Consider the following 13439-nt stretch of genomic DNA (forward strand, 5'->3'; position numbering starts at 1 on the left):
TGTCCTCCCATCAACGTTCATCTCAGAAAAATTATTTGGGCTATTATTTGTTATCAAGACAAATGGACTCATGCTTGCCCTATATTAGGAATTTCCACATTGTTTTTGACAGAATGTGTATCCACTACAAGAATAAACTGATTTTTAAACCTCCTTTTTTTGTATTTTTGCAGCATTTCTTATCATCAGATCCACGTTGTATGAACTGAGGCATTTGCCTAAAGTCCATTTGATTGTGAATTTCAAATGTATTATTTAAAACACCCCATTTACACAAACTCATCTGAGAAGACTAGGCTTTAATACCCCGTAATTCAGTGTAGTCAATGGAACTCTGCAAGTAATCTAGACATGCAGGACAAGTTTGGCTTGCACTGATGAAAGCCACCAAACCCCATTATCTGCATACCTTGTTGAACATGATACCCATTTCAAACACTCTTCCTCCAGGCTACAGTAAAAAACAAGTAAGTTTTTTTTAACATAACAAGGTAGCACTAGACAGAAAAGCTTTTGGCAAAAGGAGCTGACCTTATTGGAAAGACCGACCTGAGTGTCATTCCAGGGGTCTATGGGACAGGTGGGGAGAAGATTGATTACCCATGTTGTATGATGGTTCAAAAGGCTAGCAGGTGGCTGGAGAGGCAGCAATAAATTTATGTAGCTTGAACGAGAGAAGGACAAAATCCTGGGCATATAGGATATCTGTGAAGTCAGGCTAAGAAGTTGTAAGTGAAGAATTTGTTGGACACTTCCAAGCATTACTAAGGAAAATAGGGATCTTTTCATGTACTTGGATAAAAGTGATCAGAACAGAAAATCTTACGTGGCAATTGAGGTCATCATCCAAAAAGAAGCAATGTCTCACTAACTGCTCTGACTATAAATTGGCTTCTTGGAAAAAAGGACAACAAAGGATCAAGTCATTGTTCAAAATTGTAAGCTGTACCATTCACTGTAGATAATATATACACTTTCAAGAGTAGCATTGTTCTCTATTTACCTCCACTGCTCCTTGGTTTAATGCAGCAGAGTAACTACAACACTACTTTGCATTACTATGATAATAAACCTGTGCTGAAAACTTGCAGTACACTAAATTTCTTTGAGATACTTATTTTAAGCCTCTTAGTTTTATAAAGCTTTTATAAAATATTATGACAATGAAAAATCATCAGAAGAGCTTTATTAGGAAGAGTGCACGAAATGAGTTTCAAAGAGGAGGAAAATTTGCTTTTCTTAAGATATATTTATGTACCATTATTGAGGGCAAAAACCACTTAATGGCTGGTGATTTTCGAAGTAGCCATTATACCATCAAAGCAAAGTAGTGTTCTGCCTTACATCACCAAATTTTAGGTTGTGAAGCCATGAGTTCAGATCCTCATCAGGAATTTAACTGACAGTAATACTAAAATGTGTAGCAGAAACCCACTATCGTCTGACTGTGTCTGCAAGTAGGCAATGTACAATCAGGAAAATAAGAAAGAATGAAGGCAGCTTACGCGTGTTGTAAGCTCATCAGAGTTAAACGTGTATTACGAAAAAATTTTCAGTAACTACTTTCAGGCAATGCCTTGTGGAAAAACTAAAAATGAATAAAAAATAAAGAAAACCTAAAAATAAAAACCCTTCTGAAAGCGTATTACTGCATGTAACTCCAGTTAGATTTAGGCTGTTGTGGTCAACCGTCACTCAAGGAAAATGAAGGAACATGCAGAAACAGCCAACGTGAGCAGTATTTTATGGAAGACATAACCAACACCACATGCACAGAAGCATCAATTTCTTCTTTTAAATATCTGGATATCACTGAGTGTTATTATGGATAATGCAGGTGTGTGTAACTAAATATGCATTAGTTGAAATATTTAACACATATTCCTTCAAAATCTCATGAGAAGATTTGTTTGAGGAAATAATTTTAATGTACTTTGTTTTTCTCCTATGATGCAAGTAAATTCCAGTAATTGCTTCAGAAATAATATAAAATTTTGTAGTCTCACTCAGTAGATTTGATGAGTAGAAATGAAAGTGTTATATTAGATCATGCATTATACTTGTTTATGTTTACATTCATATTTAACATTTTATTGTACTTTTCCCTATACTTCTGTACTTAGTATATGGGAAGTAAAAAAGACTTTTGCTAGGTCACTGAGAAGCTTACTTTCTCTTGTCCAACCAACACCTGACTGATTGATATGAAATCTTTTCTTACTTTTGGAAAGAAGACATAGGCTCCTACATCACTCAAGGATTTTGAAAATATTACTTTTTCTTACCTTCAGTTTATAGACATGAGCTAGCAAAAGTTATTTTCTTCAATGAATTGTACCCATCATTTAAGGAACTATTTTTATTTGTTTTCTGACAACTAAGAAATTGAGGCAAACGAAGTTACATCTGATTTTGTGGTCATACTTTCTACCAATAGCCACACCAGCAACAGAACTTACATGTTTTACTGTCTTCTACTTAAATCATTCTAATGCTCCCTTTCGTGCTCTGAGTAGGTATTTGACCTGAGTTAGCAATTATTATGCAATACATGTGATGTGTACACTCAGCCTTTCTCTCAAATTGTAATTATCTCTACTTTATGACTTAACAAAAACCTTAAATTACTAAATATTTACACTTTAATTTATTTTTTCCAACTTTCAAAGTAAAATTTGCTACGTGATAAAAATAATCATTCTGACCTTGAAAGAAAAAGACTGTTTCATGTCAAAGAGTGATTTATTTCCTATAATTATTTTCCCTTTAACTAGGTTATGAAAGAAAAAAGGAAAATGAAAAATTATACAATCAGTTAAAGTCGAGACAGTGACACGAAACAAGCAACTTATGCTTTGAAGGAAGGAAAGGAAATGCTTATTTGAAGAAACATTATTTGCAAAGATTCATGAATTTCTGTTAGGGTATGACTGCTAACTGTATAACTTTGCATTTATACATGATGTGTAATATTATGTGTATGATGCAGTTTTGCTTGTTGGGTAATCAGAACACTCAGTCTATCACAATCATTGTCCTGTACTTCCTTCACATTCCTAAATATTTTGAAATATTAATTCCTGAAGGTTATGAGTACAAATTATATTCTCTTGCATGGTGGTAGTTCTTCAGACTGTAGAGGACATTTATCATCAGCATGGAATTATCTGGGGATTTACCCTACAGTGTATTCTCTAAGCCTGATTTATATAGATGAATCACTCGTACTGCTATCTTAGCACTAGATACAAACCATGGAAGCTTACACACTTATTATCATAAGCAATGCATGAAAGTCTCAGAAGAAAAGGAGGAGATTTGTAATAGAAAGAGAAATTTGAAGAATTCCATATGTAACCTAAAGGGAAATTTCATCAAATAATCATAGAACCATAGAATTCTAGGTTGGAAAAGACCTTTGAGATCATCAACTCCAACGGTACCTGTCTACTACTAAATCATATGCTGAAACACTTCATCTACCTGTCTTTTAAATACCTCCAGGGATGGCGACTCAACCAACCCTGGGCAGCCTGTTCCAGTGCTTGATAACCTTTTCAGTGAAGAAGTTTTTCCTAATGTACAATCCAAACCTCCCTGGACACAGCTTGAAGCCATTCTCTCTCATCTTATCACCTGTCACTTGGGCAAAGAGATCAACACCCACCTCTTACAACCTCCTTTCAGATAGTTGTAGACAGTGATAAGGTCTCCCCTCAGCCTCCTCTTCTCCAGGCTGAACAACTCTAGTTGTTCTGGCCACTTGGGCACATTGCTGGCTCATGTTTAGTTGGCTGTCAATCAATACCCCTGGGTCCTCTGCCAGGCAGCTTTCAAGCCACTCTTCCCCTAGTCTGTAGCACTGCATGAAGTTGTTGCATTCCAAGTGCAGGACTCTGCACTTGACCTTATTGAACCTCATTCCACTGGCCTCAGCCCATCGATCCAGCCTGTTCAGATCCCTCTGTAGAGCCTCCCTCCCAGCTCAGTGTCATCCGTAATCTTATTAAGGATACATTCAATCCCGTCATCCAGGTCATTGATAAAGATATTGAACAGAACTGGACCTAGCACTGAACTCTGGGGAAAACCACTTGTGACTGGCAATAACGTCAAAAAAACTGACATCAAAGATGTTAGGAGATTTTCCATCATAAAAATCTCTGTCTAAGAAATCCTAGGCTAAGATCATCATCTAGTTTAAAATCAGCAAACAGATGTTGTATGTCCAGTACCCAAGCACTCTTAATTACAGGTCTGTGAAATGTCACAGCAGAACCTGAAAGCAAATTAAGCTACCTGAAAAGCATTAAATGGAAAGCTCAATTTGGAAATACTGTTAAGGGTTACCAAACCTTTTCACAAAACCAGGAACACCTAGGATCTTTATTGCAGCTAGGCAAACAACAGGTTATTTTTTTCTGACCATTTCACTGTCAATGAGTTATGATTTATGTAAGTCTACAGAATGCAAAATCCAGTAAACCATAACCGCTACTTAGAAATGTTAACTCTAAACTACTGCCTCTTAAGTTCAGATGTGTAGACTGCAGGAACAATCATGAGAATCCGGTGGAAAGATGTTTGCTCCACCAAAAAGCGAGTATATTAATCTATGTTACTTTTAATGAACAAGGAGAACAAATAACCAAATTTTAAGTTATGAAGACAATATTGAGGTCTTAATGTTTTGTTGGAGAAGTCTATTAAAGGCATTGAGAAATCTATTCACTAAAAAGTGTGATTATTCTGGGTTTTTTTAAGAAGCACTGAGAGATTAAATAGCCTTGAAAAATGAAGTTGAAAGTATCAAGAACAAAACACTAAGAAAGGCAAAAAGATTTAGGACTGCATACAGATTCATTATTCTATAAAATATACTTCATAATTTAAACAAATGGACTGATCATAATTTTGCTTATTATCCTTTTTCAGGTGGTAAAAATTTCCTTTAAAAAGGAAGATGGCAAAAAAGAGGACTCAGTTGTTTCATACTGCCTCAGTTAACCCTGTAAGTCAGTTAGAGTTAGGAAGCCACCAAGAAAAGTTCACCAAGAGAGGACTTCCACATATTTCTTTGCCAGATGTAAGTTTAATCTTTCTGTAATAAGGAAATGAAATATTTATTTTTTCAGATGAATTATATTTCAAAGCCCATTACCATAATATGCTGCTAAATCTAAGAATGTATTTCTACATTTTACAACTATTTTTGAATAAGAAAATGGTAAGAACTGTTTTATGTGAGCTTGCACAGCTTTTGAAATGAAAAGCGACAGTGATTTCTGCATCTACTTCAGAAACTTGTGTCTTAATTTATTCCCTCCCTGCATTCCATTATAACTTTTAAAATTGCCACATCCGTACTTATGACCTGCTTATGAGTGTAATATCTACAAATTACCATTTTTATGAGCAGAATGGACATGAAAAAAGTATTGATATAGTTAGCTCTATCACATTCAAGAAAATAGTTCCAAAATTCACCTGAATGATGCAAGATTTTACAAGGGGTTACAGAACTACCAGTACCATTGCTTCCTTCACAGTAAGCACTGCAGAACATACAAATAATAAAACAGCAGATTGCATTGAATAGTACTACCAGTCACGCACCTGTTCCATGGAGATATTTTTATATATGACTGTCTGATTCCACTCAGGATTCAAGCTCTTCTGTATGTACTTAGTCCTCCTCTTATATTCAGCACTGAATTTGAACAAAGGAAGGAAACATTACATTAGCGATCTTTTGTTTCTTTCAGTTCTAATGCAAAAAACTCACCCACAAACCAAGAAACAGAAAAAGAAAAGAACTGCAACCCTCATTTCTGCAACAACTCAGGTTTATAAGAGGACAATGACAGCCTTTAGGGTTTTTTTTTTTCATTAGTACGGTTTCCTGACACGGTCTTTCAAAACATCTTCTCACTTTTCAGCAGCTAGCTCAGCCTACAACTGTTACAACATAAAGCTTCAGTCAGCACATGCACATATGCTTTGTTCTCTCATTGTAGGTGTTAGCCTCTGATTATAAATTGAAGTGATAATGCATTGATTTCTTTTCCAAGACCATCCTCCTATTAGCACTTTAAAGTAGCATGAATCCATTATATTTATAGGTTGCAGTTTCTAATTACAGAAGTCCCATCGCACAAGAGCCTTTAATGAATGCCGTCGGGTAACTAATATCCTGTTAATGATAGAAACACTAATTTCTTATTGATCCTATTCTCTGTCTATACCTCTAACTGTACTGGAAACAAACATAAAAGTCCATCAAGCTCATGATTGTTTTTATCAATAGTCAATAAAATGTTTGGCTGCATAATCTGTTTTTAAAAAGAATCAGTAGAGCTTTCTATTGTATTTTGCGTTTCCTGAGTATGGAGAAAACAATACACTGACCTTTAACAGAATATGGATTCATTTAGCTCAGTGAGCTTTGATGTCAGATTTGCTTCCATTCCAATTTTAATTTAATGTACATTTTAATGGACATCTCAAAAAAGCTGAGTTGGAGAATATGAGAAGCTTTTAACACTTTGAAAACCCAACACAATATGAGGTAAAGAACCATGGATTCATTTAATCAGCTAGTCACTAATGGTGTACCATGCACAGTACCAGATTGGAGTAGGTCTGAATTAACATTATATGAAAGATTTGCATGTTCCACTGACATACATGTCATTGTTGGGTCTTCAGCAACAGCAGTTTCACTTTAGAAACTCAATTATACTCTGCAATTCCCCCTTCCAATTATTCTGGACTGTGTGCTGTCCTTGTTCTCCCAAAGGGGGGGGGCATATCCAAGCTGCTTACTAGACTGTTATCTTTTAATGAAGGTGGCTTGCAGCTATTTTTGCTCCCACATTTTGCTCATAGTCATTCTAAGCAGTTCCATTTATATTTTTGCAAAGCACATCATCCTGTCTTCCAGTTTATCAAAAAATGTGAAGGACTTTGGGACCTGTGGAACAAAGTATCTGTACACTTCTGCTTATGAGAAGAAAGCAGCAGCTCTCCATAATGCAATCAGTTCTCTCAGCCATAACATACAATGATATCTTTTCGGGGGAGAAAAAAAAAAAAAAGAGGTTTCTTTTTTCTTGTGTGTCACTAAGAAAAGGATGAATTAAAATCTAGGGCAACCAAGAGTATACGAAAAAGAAACTCACACAAAGTTATTTCTTTGCATATCTTGCAAGGAAAGCTGAAATACAAAACCTGAATCCTTTTGTAAACTAGATTTTAATGGCAAATCCTATCCAGTAATACAGTAATTTTTTTTAAGCACATCAGCAGCCTTCCTTTCCCACTCTCTGATCTAAAAAAAGCATTGCTATCACTCAATGTATTAATGAGATTTGACTGACACCTAAGGAGAGATGGGACACAGGCAAGTGGCAGCTGGGCTGGCAGCACCTCTCTCTGGGCTCACAGTACTCCTCAAGTGAATGTCTGTTCTTAACAATTATTAATGAAATATTAACTTATCCAAATTCCTCCTACACTCAGAGTAACCCACTTACTTCTTGCCCTAACTAACCCAGGACAGTATTATACAGCTTAGGCCTGTATAAATGTCCTATGATCTACCAGTTTTAAGGAGCTGATTGATATATTTTCATCTTTTTGGACAAAGTAGGAAAGGACTTTTTGTGTGCTAAACCACAAAAATAACACCAAGACATTTTCTTTTCTTCCCTGGATTTCATTTTGCAATATTACAACTTCATCATCTTTTCAAAGTTTCTGATTCTTTTCAGAAATATGTGAGAAGGTGATTCATACAAGGCTGAGTACCAAAGATGACAGAGACAAATGATAAATAAGATGTTAACACGGTAACTCTAAAGTATTTCCATTGAAGACTACAGAGTAACTGGATATAAACCAGCAAGGTGGTGTCAGCCCCCATTCATGTAACCTATGGTATGGATCTGTTGCAGAGGGAAGTAGGAGACCTTGACTACTTTTAAGGAGTTACAGACCCTGGCTAAGCTGGATGACAGCTGAAGGTTTCTATATCTCTGAAGGGAAGGATCTGGCAAATATATTAAGTTAATACCACTGACACACCTTCTCCTCAACAATTGTGATTAACAGATGGTCAGGTTTTAATAAAATGAATTCATTAAGCCAGTCTATACCTAGTATAAATTAATTTGCACTTGAAATTCACAGAGTATGCCGTGTGAAAAGACAAAAACTGCATTACTCTGTTCTTTATAATTTCTTTATGCTTCCCTAATTATAGTTTAGTAATACACAATAAAATTTAAACGACAATGAAAAAAATATAACAGAATAACTGCATATAAAATGTGGCATTTAAACACATTCATAAAGAAGTAATAAAGAAACAGGTTGATGTTAGACAATATCTGTTTATTGAAATTCATCTGTTGATTTGTTTAGTCATCTTTATATTTTTTTTAAAAAAAATAGAATTAAGGTTGAAGTACTATTATTATGTGCTTAGCCTGGGCTGATATTAGAATATCTTGAGAATAGTTTCATGTTATGTTTCCAACTCCAGGACAAAAAAAGAAATAGTAATTTCAACAACTAAAAATTCAACTTTGTTTACGACAAATAGCCATTTATGTGGCCAAGCAGCTTTAAAGCCAGCTGGGAAATTATCTAAAATTACACCTGGCTTTAATGTCTATACATTGTGCAAGATGCAGAGAGAAAAATACCATTTTTTTTCCAAATAGTGCCTGTTTCTCTTGGCAGTAACACCATTCAAATTCTTGATACAGGTTCACAGTGAATTATTTTGCAGCTTGCAGTGAGAACGAATGAAGTTTTAGATATCTTCGAACTAATGTCTTCCAGATTTCAAAAGTAATTTTGCTTGTTATCAGAGTTTGGCCCTAGAATATTACTGCCTTGAGGAACATTAATTACTTGTTTCAAGTTCCTTCTGGCCTGGAAATAGTATTCATTGGAAATGGACAGCAAAACCATGCTGCAATCGTGTGTCATTAAAAGCCAAGAGAAATCTACATTTCAATGAACATGCTTATCACAGTATTATGCACGCATACAAAAATGAAAGAAAAAAAATTGGATAGGACACTCTACCTTGCATTTTGGACAACCATGACTTGTCTGCATACCCAGCATTTACAGAGTTAGGAACACAGAGGAAGCAGTATAAGAGGAAAGAAGAACAGAGATGAAAGAAAACGTGAATAATGGATAGTTTCTAGTATCAGAATCAAAGAAAACGGAGGCATTAGGAAGAATAAGAAGACTAGCATGGACTGATCTACAAATAAAATATATTCAGTAGCAATTCAAGTTTCTGCTTTCAGAATCCATTCTTTTGCAATTCTTGACAATTTATTCATTTTCATTATTACCTAAAGCCCAAAATTACATGTAAAACCTGTGACATTGACATGTTTTGAAATAACCAACCCAAGAAAAACTAAAATCCAAATTATTCATAACTTGGCCACAAGTTTAAACTTTTATCTGGTTTAGATCTCTGCAGAGTGAATGTCTCCCCAGTTCAAAGCTTTATATTTACATCAATGAATATATCTGCAAAATTCCTAGTAAGATTGATTTGACAAGTACTTTACAAGGCTCAGGTGCAAAGAAATCTGAAGATTTAGGACTCGTTCCCATTATATTCAATAACAGCATTGGGTCCAGTGCCACTGAAGGATACTGAATACTGTACAGCTGGAATTAGCAACCCAAAAAGAATTCATGTGCCTTTAGTTGTATCACTCATGAGCTTTTAGTGGTGCATGCTCATATGCCAAAAGCTGTACTGTGACCTGAGCAGTCACTTTCCTGTTACTTTGATTAGACAATAAATACAGATTTTTATTCAGTTGCATGGTCCTAGCCAAAGAGTCTTTCAGGATGAGTGCAATTACACAAGCAGAGAATTTATGTTTGCAATCTAAGGTTTGATCGATCAACTTAGCTTTAGACATTGTCACTGAAGTCAGCAGGATTATTATAACTGTGTATACTTATGTATGCATACGACATTCTGAAAATTTAGGTTATAAATGCATATGTCGTATGCATACGACATTCTGAAAAAAGAGTTATAATATTGCTGATACAGAAATATGTCTTTTAAAGTAAACACAATATATTTGTAATTACAGAGTCAAAAAAAGCAATGATCTGTGAAAAACTAATTTGTGATATGCATAATCCTTATACACTAAATTATCAGAATTTCTTGACCCACATCTTGGCTCTTTAAAATAGTCATAAAAGATCACACAGAATAAATGTTTTCTGTTTAGTATTTCTCACCTTTAATATTATACTGCAACTTTAAATTTACTTCGAATACTGTAATCGTGCATGTTTGCAAATGACCAAATTCAGAATGTCTCAAACTGAAGTAGCAATTCAAATTTAACATTATCATGTAGTTTTTTACATTACAGAGAGTACTACATGTATTTTGTACATTTCAGTAGAGTCTGTTGTATTTTTAATATGTATTTTTGCATGTGTTAGAATTTTTTAATGGAAACATAGGAAAAAGATATGATCATGAAATACTTGAGGTCATTATGAAATGACCTATTAAAAATCCACCATTTTCCTCTGATAACTCTCAGTTCTGCATCTTAGTCACAAGTAACAAACTCAACTTAAAAGAAAGTTCAGGTTAAAATTTCTCCTACACTTACCCTCTCCCTGGAAGAAGATAAACTTTAACAAAAGGGTCAGAATAGCCATTGTTGTCTCTGGGAGCAAGGTTTCTTGCCTGAAGGATGTGGATGATAAGGTTGCCAAGGTGTTTGTCATAGTTGATTTGAAGCTAGAGAATGCATTGAGATACAGTAAGATTGGTTTTTAGTTTTACTTCCTAAATGATTCAATATCTTTCATTTGAATAAAATGAGTTTTAAACCTTTCTTTAAACCTTTACTTTGGCTGGAAATAAACACATTTTAGAAGTTTCTGCCTCTCTCTCCTGAGTAGAAGGATATGTTTGATGATTGTGTTTGGTCTTGAAACAAATTTTGCTTTCAAAGACTGTTAGTACTTGTTAAAAAAATTAAAAAAGGAAACACTTTTGTTGTTCTATGCTGATCAGGACAAAGCAGATGAAATTTGAGCAACAGCCAGATTATTGAATATGAATTGCACAAATTCTGACTACCAGGAGCCCAAGCCCAGGAAGGATGTTACAGCACTATAGGAAGACCCCTAGTACTAGTATAGGAGAGGGTTGAATTAAGGAAGGAGACAGAAATCTGTAGGAAATTAGGCTTCGTTTATTCTTCTGCTTCCAGTTCTGCTGTTTTGAAAAACTAAAGTTAAGTCAGCTTACATAAGAGAGAACCACAAACTTGGCATTGCATGGAAATGATTCCACTTCACTATAGGAAACCCACAGCAGCCTTCGCTTAAATGTAGAGTCTGGGAATTTCTGAAGTAAACCACAATAAGTGCCCAAAGATTAAAGATTACAGTGAATTTTGTTACATTTTTAGCCCCTTCAGGAACAGTAGCATATTCCATTCTTCTGTTTGTATTTCACAAGCTAACGTTAAAGACAGAAGCAAAAACCTAGCACTGATTTACATTTTCAGTGTAAATTTCAACGGGTTGGAGTTAAATAAGAAACCATTTAATTGATATTACATTCAGCAAACATATTCAACAGGGAAATACAGCCAGTAGCAACAACAATTCCATATTTACCTGAATTTCTCCAGTGACTGGATGGGAAGCAGACTTTGTAGTTTCAGTGGGCTGCCAGATTAAAATAGATGAATAAATACATAGGCACACACTCACAAATATTCACATAAGCGTATTGGAAATAATAGGTGTTAAAAGTTAGCTTTTAGAACAGATATTTTATATGCTGCTGTAATGCTACATATTGTATGCTCTAAACTAAGGGTTATGGTATTTCAACAGCACTTAAAGTCCAGCCCAGCCATTTTGATCCACCTTTGTGTTAATACAGAGTCAGACAACTTGAACATCAAAGTCTTTGTGCTCTGAGCAGACTGGTCACACAGGGAGGTGTGGGGAGAAAAGCAATACAATGTTAACACTCTCTAAGAAAAGTGAATGCTGCAAAGAGAAACCAAAAACCATGTCAAGCACAGCACAGCAATGTTTCTGTTGAAAGGCAGAGGTTACATTAATTTAAATTGAGTGTAGGTGAAAGTGGGTTGAAAGAGTGGATTGAATGTTACTAAACCTGATTGATGTGTATAAGTGGATTTCATAATTGCAAGCCATCTCATATAATATTTTTGGCTTTATTCTGTGTTTTCTGATAATCAGTTCAGCCACAGCACTTCATCTTCAGAATCCTCCACACACTTTCCAGGACATGACATTTAAATTTTCTGCCCTCCCCCTTCATGATGCCTTATAATCTTGTGTGCTCCTTCCTGTTCTCTGTCACTGAGCTTCTCTAGGTTGCTGATAAAAGCAATGAAATCCTAGGTGACATTTTATTTCCTTTTTCTTACATCCCGTTTGTTAGTACTTGGAAAGCAATACCATAATTTGTTTCAAATCCTGGACTCTCAAAAAAATGCCCTGAAGGGGGCCTACAAGAAAGGTGAGAGGGGACTTTTTATAAGGGCATGTAGTGATAGGATGAGGGGGAATGGTTATAAATGGTTATAAATTGGAGGGAGGAAGATTTAGATTAGCTATTAGGAAGAAATTCTTCACTGTGAGAGTGGTGAGACACTGGAAGAGGTTGCCCAGGGAAGTTGTGGATGCCCCTTCCCTGGAGATGTTCAAGGCCAGGTTGGATGGGACCTTGGGCAGCCTGATCTAGTGGGATGTCGCTGCCCATGCAGGGGGGTTGGAACTGGATGATCTTTAAGGTCCCTTCCAACCCAAACCCTTCTATGATTCCCTGATATTCACTGTCTTGTGTTTTCTTTATTTGGTTTGGTTTACATGTTTCACCTTGCCTTCTTTTTCAGATAAAAAAAAATAAAAGTTGATTTTCCTGGAAATGCATGTGTCTCCAAAAAAATTCTCCTGGGCAATTTTTAAATCAGTTTTTCTTGGTACTTTACAAAGCTTATAGAGAAGTGTAATACCTCTAACAGCTAAAGTAGGTCATCAATAGTTTATAAAAAGTTCTCAATCTCAAATGGTAATCTAGCTCTATAGCAAAGTATTCCTAAAACTTGCTTCAAAGAGATAGTTTTACTCCTTTTGCTAAAGACATAGACCTACCTGAGCACCACGTAGACATTAACACTAGGGCTTAAATGGCTTACATTTCTCACATTTTACCTCTACAAATGGTTTTTATTATACTTAAATAGTACTGACCCCATTCACTACTAGTACTGACTGTTATAAAACAGGATAGAGTTAGCTGTGTTGCAGCTATAAAATCACTCCCAGATAGTCTAAGTGCTCTAATTTTTCAGAAGTTTGAACAGCAAATG

General features: G+C 35.4%; 1 protein-coding gene across 1 annotated transcript in view; it reads right to left on the minus strand.

The window, feature by feature from the left end:
* Positions 1-13439, minus strand: part of PCLO (piccolo presynaptic cytomatrix protein) — a 362471-nt gene that overhangs the window by 64423 nt on the left and 284609 nt on the right. The window contains exons 14-17 of the mRNA XM_054056434.1: positions 11707-11757; positions 10686-10816; positions 9097-9123; positions 5617-5710 (exon numbers count right to left, since the gene is read on the minus strand). Of these exons, the coding sequence (XP_053912409.1) occupies positions 5617-5710; positions 9097-9123; positions 10686-10816; positions 11707-11757 (303 nt within the window). The remainder of the gene's footprint in view (positions 1-5616; positions 5711-9096; positions 9124-10685; positions 10817-11706; positions 11758-13439) is intronic.

This window comes from Cuculus canorus, chromosome 1 (genome assembly GCF_017976375.1).
Source record: "Cuculus canorus isolate bCucCan1 chromosome 1, bCucCan1.pri, whole genome shotgun sequence".
Taxonomy (NCBI): domain Eukaryota; kingdom Metazoa; phylum Chordata; class Aves; order Cuculiformes; family Cuculidae; genus Cuculus; species Cuculus canorus.